This window comes from Panicum virgatum, chromosome 6N, assembly GCF_016808335.1.
Source record: "Panicum virgatum strain AP13 chromosome 6N, P.virgatum_v5, whole genome shotgun sequence".
Taxonomy (NCBI): Eukaryota; Viridiplantae; Streptophyta; class Magnoliopsida; order Poales; family Poaceae; genus Panicum; species Panicum virgatum.
In genome coordinates this window covers 52,936,937-52,954,830 of record NC_053150.1, presented here as the reverse complement: position 1 = coordinate 52,954,830, position 17,894 = coordinate 52,936,937, and the positions used below count along the sequence as shown (strand labels likewise).

General features: G+C 52.1%; 1 protein-coding gene, 1 long non-coding RNA gene and 1 pseudogene across 2 annotated transcripts; 1 reads left to right on the top strand and 2 right to left on the bottom strand.

Moving 5' to 3' along the window:
* Nucleotides 1-393: 393 nt before the first annotated feature.
* On the bottom strand, nucleotides 394-10,880 carry LOC120679624. The gene is made up of 2 exons (XR_005677271.1): nucleotides 10,706-10,880; nucleotides 394-820 (listed from the first exon to the last, which is right to left on the bottom strand). It is a non-coding gene; the product is annotated as an uncharacterized LOC120679624 (long non-coding RNA).
* Nucleotides 450-7,655, top strand: LOC120679623 (annotated as a pseudogene).
* On the bottom strand, nucleotides 7,853-10,699 carry LOC120679622. The gene is made up of 2 exons (XM_039961259.1): nucleotides 9,663-10,699; nucleotides 7,853-9,501 (listed from the first exon to the last, which is right to left on the bottom strand). The coding sequence occupies exon 2, from the start codon at nucleotides 9,482-9,484 to the stop codon at nucleotides 8,558-8,560; it is 927 nt and encodes a 308-aa protein (XP_039817193.1). The 5' UTR covers nucleotides 9,485-9,501; nucleotides 9,663-10,699; the 3' UTR covers nucleotides 7,853-8,557.
* Nucleotides 10,881-17,894: the final 7,014 nt, after the last annotated feature.

The following is a 17,894-nucleotide window of genomic DNA, read 5'->3' as shown; positions in this document are numbered from 1 at the left end:
ATAAAGTAACTACTTTAGTACTACGAAATTTCCAAAAACAATAACAGTGACAAGGTCTTAAACCTAGCATGTGTTTAGTCACATAGGAGGTAACGGTGGTTATGGTAGGGTTTAAGAAGTAGGCAGCCAAGTAGAGTAGAATGAATATCAGTGCAGACATCCACCTGTTTAGTCACATAGGTGGCACGGAAAGTTGATGGAAAGTGATTATCTAATCTAATAATGTGTTACATCCCAGAAGCAAAATGCAATGCTTCTAAACATCAACAGTAAAATTATAAGTATTTTGGTTCACTGTTACGTCGTTTGTCATTTAACTACTTTGGAAGGAATCTTAAGGAGCATATAGAGTTGGAAATGGACATGAAGGCAGTGGAACTACCATGGTTAAAATAATGAAACCTGTAGTCCAATATGGAGGCCAAGATGAATTAATTATTCAACATACACAGCATTCACTAGTCTCTATAAATAGCAGAGAATGATGGCTCCATGGCTCATAGCATACACATCAAGTAGTAAGAATAATAAGAGCATCTACAAGAAGACCCAATGGACAGGCCTTGGCTCACCATGTGGTGCGTGCAAGTTCCTGCGCAGGAAGTGTGTGAAGGGGTGTGTCTTCGCCCCATACTTCTGTCATCAGCAAGGAGCTGCGCACTTTGCCGCAATCCATAAGGTCTTTGGGGCTAGCAATGCTTCAAAGCTCCTAATGCATCTCCCAATAAGCGACCGCTGCGAGTCTGCAGTTACTATGTCATATGAGGCGCAGGCCAGGCTTCAAGATCCAATATATGGCTGTGTTGCTCATATCTTTTCTCTGCAACAACAGGTAAGCAGATTCTACATGAGCCCTCATTTCACAAGAAAAAAAAACGTAAATGAGGTGCACAGTTCCCATTCACTGCAGAAAGTGGAAATGGCACTCTAGCTGCAGGCCTGCAGCCAATAAAAATGTGATAATTATATAAACGCAGCTAACCATTAATTGTGATACTATGATAGACCTATCTTGCTATCATATGCAATTTTTTCATTAGGTCTTTGGTTTGTTAGCAGCTCAATTTTCACTCTCATTGAGCTGAGAGGATGACACTCAAGTTGGGGAAGTTTTCTGGGTTTTCTTCATTCACACTCACAATGCCATGCCATCCAACGGGAGGGGAGGCAACACATTTATACTCAGCTGCAGGGCAGCCAACACTGAGGCATATTCTACTCCTAGTCTAAGATGCCAAATGAAAGGACTACTCCTAGTCTAAGATGCCAAATGAAAGGACTAACTGCTGTCCTATCTAGATGCTAAAGCAGTCCAAGATGCTGTCCTCTAGGGCAGCAATGGTGCTAGTGCATGCTGCAGAAAAATGAGATGCTGCAGCCCCACATGCTGCAGCCCCACACAGCCCCACAAAGACCACAAGTACAGAGACTTATTCCCTTCATTCTCCCCCTAAGTCTTGTGCATCGTCTTGTGGGAAGATTGGACCATCCCGGTCTTGGAGCAGAGCTCAAGGAACTTGATCCTCCCAAGGGGCTTGGTGAGCAGATCCGCAAGCTGATCCTTGATGTTGATGTAGCTCGTCTTGATGGTTCCTTCCTCCAAGCAGCCTCGGATGAAGTGATACCTGACCCGGATGTGCTTGCTCCGTTCGTGGAAAACGGGGTTCTTCGCCAAGGCCAGAGCGGACTTGCTGTCCACCCTGAGCTCTACTGCTCCAGTGTCTCTGCCGAGTAGATCACCAAGTAGTCGAGCGAGCCAGAGCGCCTGAGTCGACGCGGTGGAAGCCGCTATGTACTCGGCCTCGCAGCTGGACAAGGCCACCACCTGCTGCTTGACCGACTGCCAGCTAACGAGGCACTCGCCGAGGAAGAAGAGGATCCCGCTCGTACTCTTGCTGGTGTCGATGTCGCCGGCGTGGTCGCTGTCGCTGTACCCAACGAAGTGTGCCGCCCCAGGGCACCTCGGGTAGTGGAGACCGTGGTCGAGAGTCCCCGCAACATAGCGGATGATCCTCTTCACGGCCTGCTGGTGCTCCGTCGTCGGTCGCTGCATGAACCGACTGACGTAGCCGACGGAGAACGCCAAGTCCGGCCGTGTGTGGGCGAGGTAGCGGAGGCTCCCCACAAGACGCCGGTACTGAGTAGCGTCCACCTCCTCCGCCGTGCTGTCACGGCTCAGCTTCAGCCTCTCCTCCATCGGAGTGAGAGCTGGGTTGCAGTCGGTGAGCCCAGCGAGCTCGACGACGCGCTTGGCGTAGGCGGTCTGTCGAAGTGTGATCCCGGAGTCGTCCTGGTGCACCTCGATCCCCAGGTAGAAGGAGAGAGGCCCCAGGTCGCTCATCTGGAAGGTGGCCTGCATCTCCTCCTTGAACGCCACCACCTCCGCATCCTTGGTGCCGGTGATCACCAAGTCGTCGACGTAGACACCCACCAGCAGGGCATTTCCGCCATTGCCCCGCCGGTAGATGGCCGCCTCGTGCGGGCTTTGCTCGAAGCCCATCCCCTTGAGCGTGGAGTCCAGCTTGGCGTTGCACGCCCTCGGGGCCTGTCGCAAGCCATAGAGGGCCTTGCGCAGACGTAGCACCTTACCCTCCTTGCTGGGGATCGCAAACCCCGGCGGCTGGTGCACGTAGACCTCCTCCTTCAAGTCGCCGTTGAGAAACACCGACTTGACGTCCATGTGATGGACACGCCAGCCCTCCTGGGCAGCTAGCGCAAGGAGGAGTCGCACGGACTCCATCCGTGCCACGGGAGCGAAGGCATCGTCGAAGTCGACTCCCTCCTGCTGCACGAAACCTCGTGCCACCAGGCGAGCCTTGTGCTTGACGACGGTGCCGGCCTCATCCCTCTTCAGCTTGAACACCCACTTAAGGGTGATCGCGCGGTGACCGCGAGGGAGATCAGCAAGCTCCCAAGTGCGGTTCTTCTCAACCGCGTCCATCTCCGACTGCATCGCGGCACGCCATGCCGCGTGTCCCTCGGCCTCTGCAAAAGACCGAGGCTCGCCGTCGTCGCACGCGAGGTGCAACTGCGCCTCCAGGTCGTGAGGCACCAGTCCCGGCACCGGCTGATCGCCGAGAAGGTCCTCCATCGTACGGTACCGCAGCGGCTCACCGTCGTGGTACGCGTCGATGCGCTCCTCGTCGTGAGAGAGCGGAGTAGCGAACTCCACTGGGCTGTGAGCAGGTGCTGGAGTAGGCGTGCCCGGAGGAGTGGCTGTCGGTGCTGGAGTGCGCGGCGTCACCGGCTGTGGTGGTAAAGCTGAGGAACTCGGCGCAGCCGGAGTTGTAGCTGAAGGGCGTGGTGCCGCCGGTGTGGCGGGCGCCGGAGTCGGTGGAGGCTCGGGGACCGGGGTAGGCACGCTCGGCGAAGAAGAGCTGCCTACTCCCCCAGCTCCCTCGAAGTGGACGTACTCGACGGTGAAGTCGTCGTACGTTGGAGCCGAGCCGTCGTCCACCGCCTTGTCCCACGCCCATCCTCGCCCTTCGTCGAACACAACGTCGCGCGCCGTGCGCACACGCTGTGTCTCCGGGTCGAGAATGCGGTAGGCCTTCGAACCCGCCGCGTAGCCGATGAACACTCCCGGAGTGCTCCTGTCGTCGAGCTTGCCGATGTGGCCAAGCTCCTTGGCGAACGCGAGGCAGCCGAAGACCCGCAGGTGGGAGACCGCCGGCTTGCGCCCATGCCAAGCCTCATACGGCGTCATGCCGTCGAGTGCCTTGGTGGGCGAGCGGTTGAGGATGTAGACGGCCGTCACCACCGCCTCTCCCCAGAAGACAGTCGGCATCCCCCTCTGCTTGAGGAGGGCCCGGGCCATCCCCACAACCGTCTGGTTGCGCCGCTCGACGACGCCGTTCTGCTGCGGGCTGTACGGCGCGGAGTAGTGGCGCTGGATGCCCTCATCCGCGCAGTACGCCGCGAACTCGGCCGCCGTGAACTCGCCGCCGTTGTCGGTGCGCAGCACGCGCAACTTGCGGCCGCTCTCCGCCTCCGCAGCAGCCTGAGCACGCCTGATGGCGTCCGCAGCCTCTCCCTTGCTGCCGAGGATCATCACCCACATGAAGCGGGAGAGGTCATCGACGAGCAGCAGGAAGTAGCGCCGTCCTCCTGGTGTGACCGGTGTCACCGGGCCACACAAGTCCCCGTGTACGAGCTTGAGCCGCTCCTTGGCTCGGAAGCACGCCTGCTGGGGGAAGGAGTGCCGCCTCTGCTTCATCAGCACGCAGACGTCGCAGAGCCGCTCCACGTGGTCGAGGCACAGGAGGCCTCGCACCATCTCCTTGGCGCCGAGCCGCTTCAGGGCCTCAAAGTGGAGGTGCCCAAAGCGCTCGTGCCACTGCCATGCCTCGTCGTCCCTGCGAGCTGCAAGACAAAGAGGCTGGGCCACCCCGACATGGAGGATGTAGAGGCGGTTCTTCCCTCGAACCACCCTGGCGAGAAGCTGGCGACGGTGGTCCCAGATGCGGAGGACCCCGCTGTCGATCACCACGCGGGAGCCGCTCTCATCGAGCTGCCCAAGGCTGATGATGGAGTTCTGCAGCGCCGGGATGTAGTAGACTCCGGTGAGCATCCGGTGCTCTCCGGACTTGGCGGTGAAGATCACGGAGCCCACGCCCTTGATCTCCACGGCGGAGGAGTCCCCGAACCTGACGGAGCCACCTACGTCGACGTCCAGGTCGGAGAAGAACTCCCGCCGCCCGGTCATGTGGTGCGTGGCGCCGGAGTCGAGGTACCAGCCATCGACCCTGTCGTCGTCGGAGCCGTTGCCGAGGAGAACTCGGGCACGCGGCTCGTCGAGGTGGAGTAGAGCGGTGACAGGCGGTGCCGCCGGCTGCGGCTCCATGTCCCCGTGGAGTAGGAACAGAGCCGGCTCGTCATCCGGCTGGGCCTCCGCGACGTGGGCTTGGCCCCCACGCCTCCGCTGCGGGCAGTCCCTGGCCCAGTGGCCGGGCCTGCCACAGTTGTGGCAGGCGTCGTCTCGTGCCGCCCTGAGCATCTCCGCGGGCGCCACCCTCGGCGCGCCCTCGTGCCCCGGCTTGGGCACCTCCGCGCCCCTTTTGCGGCTTGCCGCGCTTGCGGCCACCAGTCGAGGAAGAGGGCTCCCCCCTCCTCCTGTCACCGCGCCGAGCCTCCCACTGCTCCTGAGTGTGGTGGAGCTTCCCACCGATGGAGATGCCTCCCGAGGGAGGCTGTGGCTCGTCGCTGTCGATGACCTTGAGGCGACCTATCGCCTCCTCGATCGTCATGGTGGAGAGGTCTAGCAGAGACTCGATCGAGCGAGCGGTCTGCCTGTACCTCTCGGGGACGCAGCGGAAGAGCTTCTCGACGGCTCTCTCCTCGTCGTAGGTGTCGTCGCCGAACTGCACCACCTTCTGCAGTAGAGTGTTGAGACGGAGGGCGAAGTCATCAACATCCTCACCTGGCTTGAAGGCCAGGTTCTCCCACTCCTTGCGAAGTGCCTGGAGAGTGGTCTTGCGGGCGCGGGTCGCTGCCGATACGTGCCGCAGCGATGGAGTCCCAGGCCTCCTTGGCAGTTCGCTTCTTGGAAAGCGTGAACTGCATCTCGGGCGGGGCTGCTGCGATGAGAGCATCCAGCGCCCGTCGATCCTCATCGTAGTCGACGTCGCCGTACCGGACTGCCTCCCACATATGCCGCACCTGGAGCTTCACCTCCATGACTGCGGCCCACTCGACGTAGTTGGTCTTGGTGAGGGTGGGCCACCCACCACCGGGACCGACGTCCCTGACCACCGCCTGGAGGCCGTGGTAGCCGGGGGCGCCGCCGCGCGCACCCCAGCCAGGAGCTCCGCCACCGCCCTGCGCGCCACCGCCAAGGGCGCGGCCGCCGCCAGGGGCGCCGCCTCCGCCGCCGGGCGCGCGGGCCCCTGGGCCGCCGCCGGGCGCGCGGGCCCCTGGGCCGCCGCCGGGCGCGCGGGCCCCTGGACCGTCGCCGGGCGCGCCGCCAGGCGCGCCGCCATCTAGGCCGCCGCCGGGCGCGCGGGCCCCTGGACAGCCGCCGGGCGCGCCGCCGTTCAGGCCGCCGCCGCCGGGGTGGACTGCTGCCCACCGCGCGGTCCGCTCCCGCGCTCTCTCCCTCTCCAACTCCTCAAGGTCCTCGTCGGCGGTGGCGTCGCCGGCGATGGAGCCGCTGAGGCTGCCGCGCAAGGTCTCAACCTCGACCTCCGCCGCACGTGCTGCATCCTCCGTCGCCTCTGCTTCCACCTCACCCCTGGCCGCCGCCAGCTCCGCTGCAGCCAGCCTGGCCTCCCTCGCCGCTGCTGCAGCGGCTTGTGCCGTCGCTCGCCTGCGCTCCTCTGCCGCGGCGAGTTCGGCATCTCGCTGACGCCGTGCGCTCGAGGCGACCGAGCGCTGAGACGGTGCGTCGGACATGGCGCGCCTCCAGGGGGCTGCTGCGTGGAGAAGACGCAGCCTCAGACGAGCGGCAGGTGCTGCCGCTCGTCTGCTCGGGTGAGGAAGGTGGAGTAGAGGGTGCAGCAGGTGCTGCTGCGCTAGCCGCTGCTGCTGCGCTAACTGCCGCTGCTGCTGCGCTAGCTGCTGCTTGGGAGGGAGAAGTGCAGGAAATGTCTAACCTACAGGAAAGTACGGCTCTGATACCAGATGTTAGCAGCTCAATTTTCACTCTCATTGAGCTGAGAGGATGACACTCAAGTTGGGGAAGTTTTCTGGGTTTTCTTCATTCACACTCACAATGCCATGCCATCCAACGGGAGGGGAGGCAACACATTTATACTCAGCTGCAGGGCAGCCAACACTGAGGCATATTCTACTCCTAGTCTAAGATGCCAAATGAAAGGACTACTCCTAGTCTAAGATGCCAAATGAAAGGACTAACTGCTGTCCTATCTAGATGCTAAAGCAGTCCAAGATGCTGTCCTCTAGGGCAGCAATGGTGCTAGTGCATGCTGCAGAAAAATGAGATGCTGCAGCCCCACATGCTGCAGCCCCACACAGCCCCACAAAGACCACAAGTACAGAGACTTATTCCCTTCATGGTTGCAATAGTCTTCTCAGTTCTTGAAAAATCTCTATCTATCAAAACAACTCACACTGCAAGAAAATCAAGACTGACAGATTGTATTTCCCGTGAATTTTCATAGGTGGTCAGTCTGCAAGCAGAACTAGAGTCCTTCAATGCTCAAGCAACACAAGGGTATAAAGATGGATCTTTAACATCAAACCCTCAAAAAGAAAGTTGCCAAAGATTAACACCTTATATGCAAGATGGGCAACTCTTTTTCCACCAAACAATAGCAAGCAATTCTTCAGTAAAGAGTGAGAGTCAGCTATACTTTGCAAATGACTGCTTTAATTCAGAGTCAACTCAATATTCTGAAGGTTATGAGCCAGATTTATGCATGCCCGACTACAACAACAGCAATACTTATTGCAACATGCAAGGGATTGGGTATCATGACATGGATGACCTTCAGTAGCCTTTGCCTATCTCAATGAAGCATGACAAGACGACACATTTGTTAGCTGTTGTACAAGTTCGAACAGTTTTGGTAACAACATATTACAGATGCCGATCAAGTTTTCTAGCATGGCATTGAGTTACTGAAGCAAGCTGTGTGATGATATAGTCATAAAGTACCTAAAATGTCAGGCTGCACTATTGTAGTTTAGAATTCATAGTTTCCAGTTTCCACAATGCTGAGGTTCAAATCAAATTGAAGTTGGTTTTCTAATTAAAAATCATCATTTATTGCAAGCTAAATACATTATGGAAGAAAAAAGACAATAAGGATGCTGCATTTTAGTTTGTTATGTGTAAATCAGATGGTTAAGGATACGGGTACGCCGATACGGCGATACGGCAAATCGGCAAATCTCCAAAAACCACGATACGCCGATACGTCAAATATATAAATATAAATTAATTTTTTCTATTTTTCTCAATAAACATAATAGAATATTCAATAAACATATAGCAAGTAGTCCTGACGACGCAAGATAAATAATAGGCAAGGTCATAGCAAGTAGTTCAAGATGGAGAGGCAAACAGACAAACACAACCACATAGTGTACTACATAACATAGAGATACAAGGCACAAGGCCAAATCAAAGGATTATGCAGGCTCTCTTCATGCTAAAGTTCAATCATCTTCTGCAATCATAACCTCAAACTCCGGCTCATCCAAAGTGAGATTAGCAGCTTGAAGAATACCGACACCATCAAATGTCTCAAAGCCATCTCCCCCAACATCCCACATTTGTGTTGGCCCTGTGAGATACTCATCACTACACCTTGAAAGAAGACGTAAGTTGTTATGCACAAACACTAAATCCTCAGCACGTTCAGGTGTGAGCCTGTTTCTTCTCAAGTTATGGATAAAACTGTATGTGTTCCAGTTTCTCTCGCAGCAAGAAGAAGAAGCTGGCTGCCCAAGCAGCTTAAAAGCTAATTCTTTCAACTCTGGGTCCTAGACCCATAGATGCCCCACCATTGCAGTGGATCAAAATGAGCTCTGTCATCAATTGAATCAGGACATCAGGTAAACTAAAGATGCCTCTTTTCAGTGAGTAATCAGCGAACTATTGTTTAACTCTCCTAAGCTCTTCTGTAACTGGAAAAAGCTTCCTAAGGCAATTGTTCCTTTCTTCTGAAATTTCTGGATCCATATGTGGGGCTACACGGTTTGGGTTTTCTGAAAGCCATTGTTCACTATAGTACCTAGGGTTAAGAGAGTGTGCCAAACAATGGAGTGGGGTGTTGCTTTTGAGCCAACGATCTTGTAAAATGTCATTGACAACATTGAAGAACTCAGATTCATCCAGCGGCCCCTTCCTTTCTTTCCGGTAAATAACAGTTTTTACTTTCTCTAACATGCTGTCCCACATTTCATAAATTAAGTGCAGACAAGGCTTCTCAGTATCTGCTGCCCTTAGCATTGAGTAAATGGGATCAGTGAAATCAATGATGTATTTCACTTGATCCCACCAATAGTCATCAAGCACCTTCTGTCTCACAAAATTGGCCTTTTCCTGATCATCTTCTCTATATGTTCTCCACTTATCACTGATTACCATCTGTATAAGCGAGTCCTTGAGAAGAAGAAACCTCTTCAACATAACAATGACAGATGCAAATCTTGTGTCTGCAATAGCTAGGAACTTGAGCTTACTAAATGAATTGAACATTGACAGCCTCATGCCATGATTCATGATAAAATTCTTGATTTGGAGAGCATCCCCGGCAATATCACTTATCCATTTAAGTTCTGGATTTTCATCTTCATCATTCTTTGCAGCACAAATATTTTTCAATGCCAAATTCAAAGATTTTGCATTTCCTCCCGAAGAAGCATTCTTTTCAAGTAATTTAACATGCCTCCACAGAGGAGTTTTACGCAATCTCTCGTCAGAAGGATTGGGATCAACTTGTGCACTACCAGCAGGGGCACTGGGATTAGGTGATGGAGAAGGAGAAGTTGAACTTCCACTTGCACTTGAACTAGCCATGCTTTGCAACGTATTATCTACAACGAAATGCAAGACATGAACAACTCAAATCCATTTATCTACCTCTCGCACAGGGTCTACAACGAGATGCAAGTCATGGGAAAAAAAACTCAATCGCAGGCTAGCAGACTAGCAGTAGCAGCAAAAGAAACGAACAAACGAAATGAACCCAAGTTACCTGTAGTCTAACGGCAGCCACTCGATGGCGAACGGCGTGGACGAGAACCACGGCCACGTCCTCTCGTCCGGGTAGCCCAGCACATCGAAGATCTCGCGGAGCTATCCTTCCTCGTCCCGGTCGTCCCCGAACAGCATGTTCCCCGTTGATGATATGCGCCGGCTGTAGATCCAGATCTAGGCGGAGGTGCTTGGCCGCTCGCTCCCAGCCGCCGGCGCAAGGGACTGGGACGGACGAGCGGCAGCACGGCAGCGCAGAAGAGAGCACAGAGCAGCCAGTGACGGCGGCGGCGCTAGTGTGTGGATGTGGTGTGCGGAGTGAGGTAGAGAGGGGGTTTTAGTAGCTAGGTTTTTGGATGGGCCGGTGTTGATATTTTGATGGGCTTCACCTTGAGCTGGGCTTCAAAATGAGATATTACAGCCCAACGTATCGGATGGACGTATCGCCGAGTATCGGACGCGTATCGCGAATTAAATAATTTATTTTTAAATCGAATTAATCCGATACGCGTATCGGGACGTATCGGAGTATCGGTGCGTATCGGATACGGGTACGGCGACCATCCAGGCGTATCGGTGATTCGTAGGGTCTTCTGGCTCTCCTCTTTAGAGGTTAAATAAAGAAAAAACAGAGAGTAGGTCTTCTAATTCTCCTTTTTAGAGGTTAACAGGAAAAATAGAACCCTAATTAACCCTATAATAACGGTAACAGTACACAAAACACTTGGGTGGTCTCATTTCATAGCAATCGATGTGGCCCTAGTGGCAGGCTCGCCACTGGGTCCTATATATGTTGGACAGCGTATTAGCAGCTGGTCTTCGCTAAGCAGGATCGAGCAGAATATTACGCAAGCAATGACAGACATACCCAGTTACTAGGCACCGAGGTTCATATCATAGGGTGTCGGTCTGGCACACTATTCTATGGTCTCAAGCATACCGTCGAGCAGGTGTTAGGCATGACTAACCGATACAGCCAATGCCCAACGCAGCATCGTAGGATAGCGGCGTCGCCATGGGTGTGACTAGTGAGGTCGGTGTTACCTGATGGAGAACGGGTCTCGTTTAGGCTTCGATACATGGGAGGCAAAGGCTTCCCTCCCCGGCGCCGTCGATCGACGGCCGGAGTGCGGACGCCAGTCGCCAGAGACTTCTTCCCGCACTGGATAGAATGGGCCGGAATGTAACCGACAAGCGAGTGGCCCAGTTACTTGCCAGGCCCGCCCAACAACATTTGGTGGCCACAAGCCGCTCAGCCCCTTTGGAGTAAAGTACACTAGCGGGTCCCTAAACTTCTTCTGGTGGGATATTTAGATCTCTAAACACTTAAAATGTATTTTTAAATCTTTAAACTTGTTTCAAGGTGTCACATAGGCCAAAAAATATTTTTAGGTCCATAAACTTATCTCGCGGTGTCATGCAAATCTCTAAACTCTCAAGATGCTATTTTTATTTTAACATAAATGTTGTTTTACTACTTTAAGTTAGTAAAAACTTCTTTTGCTACTTTAAATTTAATAAAATTGTTGTTTTGATTTTTATTGAGAATGGGAACAAATTATCTTAATAAATTTATATAAAGCGCATGCAAAATATAAATAGTTAGTAGGAAATATTCAAGATTAGCATTGATATATTCATGTTAAACGAGAAAACTATAATATTCACCGTTGATATTAAATGATCTAGATTAATGCACGATGTATAATTAATAAGCAGCTAATTCAAAATGATGAATTGGCTAAAAAATAGTTTAATAAACAGTCTATTTTGAAAACAATTAATTAATTAATAGCATTTTCAAGGACATAAAATTCACCGTGAGAGATTAGTGACCGAAATGACATACTGAGACAAGTTTGGAGATCTGAAGATTAATCTTGAGAGTTTAGGGATCCGAATGACATCTCTTGACATGTTTAGGGATTTAAAAATGCATTTTAAGAGTTTAGAGATCTAGATGACACCCTAAGACAAGTTCGAGAACCGTCCATATATTTTACTCTTTATCATAAAGAGCCACGTAATTTGAAACTAATAGGACGAGTCAAGAACAAAAGAACAAGGGGGCTGTGTCCAGGAGAACGATGCTGCGTAGCTCAGTCTCTGTCAGAGTGGAGGAGGGTGCAGTGCCGACCGCCGCACTGTTGCTGTTCATGGCAAAGGAGGAACAGATGTGCGGCGGAGAGATCCGGTGGTGAAGGCGGGACCTTCACCGTTGGCGGCTTAGGAGAAGGAAGCCGCCGGGATTTTTTAATACAATTTTTTTACTGAAATTACGAAATAATACGTTGAAGCTAGGCAATTTCAAAAGTAGGCTATCGTCGTCTGTCCAATAGACGAAATATACATTCCATCGTCTCGGCGAACAAAGTCATCCTGTTTCGTCTAGCAGATAGACGAATTTCGTTTGGTAGATGGACGAAATTATTTTTCGTCGACCAAAGAGACGAAAACTATATTTTCATCCACCAAGTAGATGAAAAAATTATTTTAGTCCGCTGAACCAACGAAAATGCATGGTAATTAGATTTTCGTGAACTGTGCATGACGAAATTATAATTTCGTCTAACAGTTAGACGAAATTAGATTTTGTGAGGAAACATCAATTTTCATCCACTGGATAGACGAAATTTGTTTTCTATCTAAAATTTAGTAGTTTTTTTTGAGTTACACCTTTTTAATGCTGCTTTGAACACTCATGAGAGTTATTGTCATAAAATTTAGCACTGTAGATATTCGTTAGTTGTTGTGTTATCCGTCAGTGTAGATATTTCGGATAGTTGTTTGGGCAGTGTACTCCTTATTTTCGTCGTTTACATTCATCAGCATGAAGTTGGTGCTGTTTTGTGGAAAAAAAAATAAATGCAGAAAATAGTACTGAAAAGGCACAAAGCTATCACGTCTTACTGAAAAAGCCTACAACCATGTACGCCTATTTGGAGTGGTCAATGTACTGAAAATAGTAGGGTACTCTAGGCAGAACCCATAAATTCCCGACTTGCATTAGAATTTTGTAAGCAACGGTACCATAACGATTATAAAGCAGAGTTCCAATGCGTTTGTACTACTACAATAAATAACGGTGAGACTTTTGCTCTAAACTGATTCCTTTAAAAATGAACTGCAATGGCATGTGCAGCACGGTAAGCTCGTGTTGGAACTAAACCTAATATGCCTTAGAGAATGTAAATTGAGTGCACCCGACCATCCACGAGCAGCGCCCCTGCCCCGGCCATCAAAGAGCATTGCGTCGCCCCGGACGCGCGTCAGCCGCCGCACCCGCCTACCGCCGCCGCCACCGCAACAACCCGCCCGCGCCTAGGGGCCGCGTGACCGCCGCCTAGATCCCGCCCGCCTGCTCCACCCCAAGGCCTACCGCCGCCGTCGAACCCGACCGCCACCAGCTCCCGCTGCCGCCCGCACCTGCCGGCCTCCGCCGCCACCGGACCAACCTGTCGTCGGTCCTTCTCCCTCCACCGCCCTGCTCGCCCGACTGGCCTGCCTGTGCCACCGCACCCGCCGCCGCAACTACCTGCCCGCGCCCAGATCTCGCCCGCCTCCTCCACCCCAAGGCCTGCGCCGCTGCCGAACTCGATCGCCGCCTGCTCCCGCTGCCGGCTGCACCCGTCGGCCTCCATTGCCGCCGATCCTTCTCCCCTCGCCACCCTGCTCGCTCGCCTGGCGTGCTTGCGCCGCGGCGCCCGCCGCAGTCCCCACGCCAGTTGTAGCCGCTGCGCCCTCCAACGCCGCCGCCAGAAATGCCCACCGACGGGTAGCGAGGAGAGAGAGAGAGAAATGGTGGAGAGAGAGGAAACGGGTGAGAGAGAGACTGGTGAGAGAGGGGCAACACATAATAACTAGTTTTCTTCTAATATTCATGAAATATTTGGAGATTTCATCCAACGCGCAGACGAAATTAAAGTTCATCGACTGGTCCGACGAAATATGGTGGGATAGTTAATTTCGTCCACCGATCCGACGAAATTTAGATTTTGTCTATTGGTCAGACGACAATAGTCTAGTTTTGAAATTGCAAAGCGTCAATGTATTATTCCATAATTTCAGTAAAAACTTGTACAAAAAAATCAAGCCACCGGCGACTGAGACAAAGGTGACAGGAAGATGGGGATGGCGGCGCGGTGAGCTGTCGCCGGAGCAAAGCACGGCGGCGCCGACGACGGGATGACAGTAGTGTTGGCCTTTGGGGTAGGCCACCATGTGCGATGGCCGAGGGCCCAAGACAGGAGGGGCCCAAGCTTAGGTATATATTATGTACATACAATACGGCTACTGAACAGCTGGTCTATGTGATCGCAATCTAAGAGGCCAAGAGCTAAGTATTAAAGGTGCTGCAAATAACTTTGCCAGATTCTTTGATGTCAGCTCTTGAAATTCTGAAGTTTGTTATGGCTGCAATTGCTATCTAAATATTTTGGTTGCTTATTGAATCCTCTTAACTGTACCTGTGACTATTGCTTCAGCTTAAATATGATCAGGTTTGCGAGAGAGTCCTGATCAGTCTTGGAGTTCTTGACCAATTTGGCTTTGGTTTCTTTGCTATATTGGATTAGGTCATCCAGCTCATCTTCCGAGATGTAGGAGTACTCGGATTCGAAATTGGTTAATGCACAAATTTTTGAATATGTGTGTGTTGGGTGAGTGAGGAGCGGGATGCCCATCTCCACCCGGAGAGTGTTCTCGTTCATCCATTGGCGCCATGATTGGATTTGAGTTAGTTCTTCTAGTTCTTTAATCCATGGTTTGTCGAAAATCAACTCGCTGGAATCTTCCAATGGTTTGGTTGAGGTTACTTGATTTTTCCCAGAGATAGGGTCGCCAAACCGATCAAGTCGGGGGTCATTCTTCTCGGGTTGCGAGTAGTTATCCGAACATGGTTTGGGAATTTCCTTTTGCTTCTTGAATTTGGCTTCCTGCCAGAGGACATCGGTCATGTGTGGTGGATGGCACATTGCTTCCATGAACAAGTCGATGTTGTCTGACCAATCTTCAAGATCATCATATGGTTCGAGGTTATCAAGACTTTCCATAAACTCATCAAAATCCTGATCAAATAGTGGATCCAAGAAATCAGTGGGTTCAGGTGTCCAGTTGCGAACGGGTTTCGACGAGGAAGCCTGGGTGCCTGAGAGAGGCGATCCCATCCAATCAAGCCAGGGGTTTGCCTTCTTGGGTTTCAAGCAGGACTTCCCCATCGGAGCCTGTTTCTTGGAATCTCCATGCTGGAGAGTACCCTCAGCCATGTTGATGCAGTCAAGGAGTGTGGAATCGACTCGATCGATCCAAGAAAGCATGCCGCCCATCCAATAGCATCGTGGGTTCGAGTTTTCTGGGTCCTCTTGCATCTTGGTTGGACCAAGGGTTGATTCTGCAAGCTTAATGCACCCCTCGATGGATTGTGAAACTCGATCTACTTCGCCAAGTAGTTCCGAGTTGACGACCCTGGGACGCTTGATTGACTTGAGATAAGCCACGTATTTTCTGAGGGTTTTGGAAAATTGAGATAAGCCACGTATTTTCGGGGGTAATGTCGGCCTCGGCTGACTCACCTAGGTGAGTTGGAGTTGGAGCGTTCCCATCACTTTTCGAATTGGAAGCAGGTGAAGTCTGAGTCAATGGTTTCTCACCGAGTTCAGCAGATGATTCGGCGAGTTGGTCATCACCATTTTCTTTCAGTTCCTTGGGGGCGATCAGGTGGCCGGTGAAGCCACCTGATCCATCGGCCGTGAGGGCCCAGGAGCCAAAGATGAGAGTCGTGCCCTCGAGCATGTTGTTGGCATCACTTGATTTGGCCATCGAATTCGCTAGTTAACTCGCTGAAACCCCTACCTGGCGCGCCAGCTGTCGTTGTTTAGTCGCTAAGCCTGCTCAGGGATACCCTTAGCAGTAGGATTGTAGGCAAGGGATCGACTAGCTCTAGACCCCGTTGGTGCAGGAAACACAAGGATTTTGATAGGTTCGGGCCGCGAGGTACGTAATACCCTACATCTTGTGTGGTTGCTCGTATTACCTTAGAGGTTGATGTGAAGTTGTATGTTTCGAGGGGATCCCTGCCCACCCTTATATAGTTTGGGGGAACAGAGTTACATAGAAAGTCCTAGCTGAGTACTGTTGAAGTCCTACCCCAACTGGATCGGGTAGTTTCCTTGTACTACAACTAGTTCTATGCCTATTCAGGTAGTTACAATAGAAGTGAGATACATCCATGAACTATTCCTTATTCAAGAACATACTACGCCTGTGAGCAGTCCCGCTGCACCGGTGCGGCGGCGCAGGCATGCCAGGCGGGTGAGCAGGGGCGGCGGGTTGGTTCGGCAGTGGCGGAGGCCGGCAGGTGCGGCCGGCTGCGGGAGCAAGCGGCAATCGACTTTGGTAGCGGCGTAGGCCTTGGGGTAGAGCGGCGGGCGGGATCTGCGCGGCGGTCGCGCAGCCCCTGGGCGCGGGTGGGTGGTTGCGGCGACGACAGTAGTAGGCGGGTGCGGCGGGTGCGGCAGGCGCAACTGGTGCGGCGATGCAGGCAGGCCTGTCGGGCGAGCAGGGCAGCGTGGGGAGAAGGACCGGCGGCAGGTTTATCTAGCAACGGCGGAGGCTGGCAGGTGCGCTCGACCGCGGGCACCAACGGCAGATGGGTTCGACGACGGCGCATGCCTTGGGTGGAGCAGGCGGGCGGAATATTGGAGGCGGTCACGCGGCCCCTGGGTGTGGGGAGTGGTTGCAGCGGCGGCAGCGGCGGCGGCGGCTAACGCGCATCCGGGGCAGCGCGCTGCTCTTTGACGGCCGGGATAGGGCGCTGCTCGTGGACGGTCGGGTGCACTCAGTAAAGCAGCACCATGTAATACTGGCAATTTACATCCCCTAAGGCATATTAGGTTTAGTTCCAAAACGAGCTTACCGTGTTGCACATGCCATTGCAATTCATTTTTAAAGTAACCAGTTTAGAGCAAAGGTCTCAATGTTATTTACCGTAGTAGTACAAACGCATTAGGACTCTGCTTTGTAATCGTTATCGTACCATTGCTTACAAAATTCTAATGCAAGTTGGTGTTGACGACCAAAATTGGTAGCAGACCAGACCAACCGGTCTGACCGGTCATTCCAGGCGGTCTGACCGGTCTGTAATGCTGTAGACGATCCGGCTGGAGCCGACAGATCTGACCGATTCATGCAGAGTCCGAGTACAACTAGGGTTTTTCACGGATTTAGATTTTGTAAAAGGATTTCTTGCAAAGCAAGTCCTCCCCACCCTATAAATATAAAGGGTCGTGGCCGATTGAGGAATACAACCCAATTGAATCTATCAAATCAATCTACTTTTATCATTTTTACCTTTCTTCCTTGTTACCCTACTTTTCCAACCCCGACATGCTATTCTTCATTCGTCTCCATGGCGTTTGAGGACGCCCTAGCTGGCCTACCGAGATTAGGGCAACCTAAGGTGCGCCTAACCCTATGGGGTCCCTCCAGTGCGGGCGTTCGTTGGATCCTCATCGGGTCTACCCGGCGAAACCGGTCTGACCGGTCCACCATACCGATCTGACCGGTTGGTGCAGCAGCGCTGCAAGGTGTGTCGCTGCGTGCTACGCGATCTAGCGCGATTCGTGTGTTGGCCCGGAAAAGGCGTCAACACATTTTGGCGACTCCGCTGGGGACGAGAATCGGGTTATCATGGCCGATTTGTCAAACCCTAGCAATATGACGGCACGTGATAAGCTACTTGAGGAGTATAAGCGAGAATACGATGGAGCAGTCAAAATATTTTTCTTGTCCCGCTGCCATACGACAGAGCAAGGAGTCAAGAAGATAAAGGAGTGTCAGATGCCATCCACCATTGAAATATTAATGGAGATGCGATCCTCGGGTAGTTAGCATCAAAAGAAAAGGCGGAAGCACATTCACGAATAGCTTTCGGCTAAACCCAAAAGGCAAAAGAATGTCGATATTGCTAGTCGGTCGAAACATCCAAAACACCCAAAGTCTACTCCAAGACAGCAATTTCATGATCGAAATCAGCAATGGAATATTTTTCCTACTTCAATGCCGTTTTCATCATATGAATCACCTATACATATGCCATGCGGATCTTATTACAGCATGTCTTATTACTATTCGTCATCCAATTATAATTCATGTATGCACTTCCTAGATATTTGTGTCCACAGTACATTATCTATAGGAAGCGGGCAATAAACTTGTCGTCTAGTTGGTGGAGGAT

What these genes read in the sequence shown, in the direction of transcription:
- LOC120679622 (XM_039961259.1), bottom strand. Translation starts at nt 9,484, where the DNA reads ATGGCTAGTTCAAGTGCAAGTGGAAGTTCAACTTCTCCTTCTCCATCA.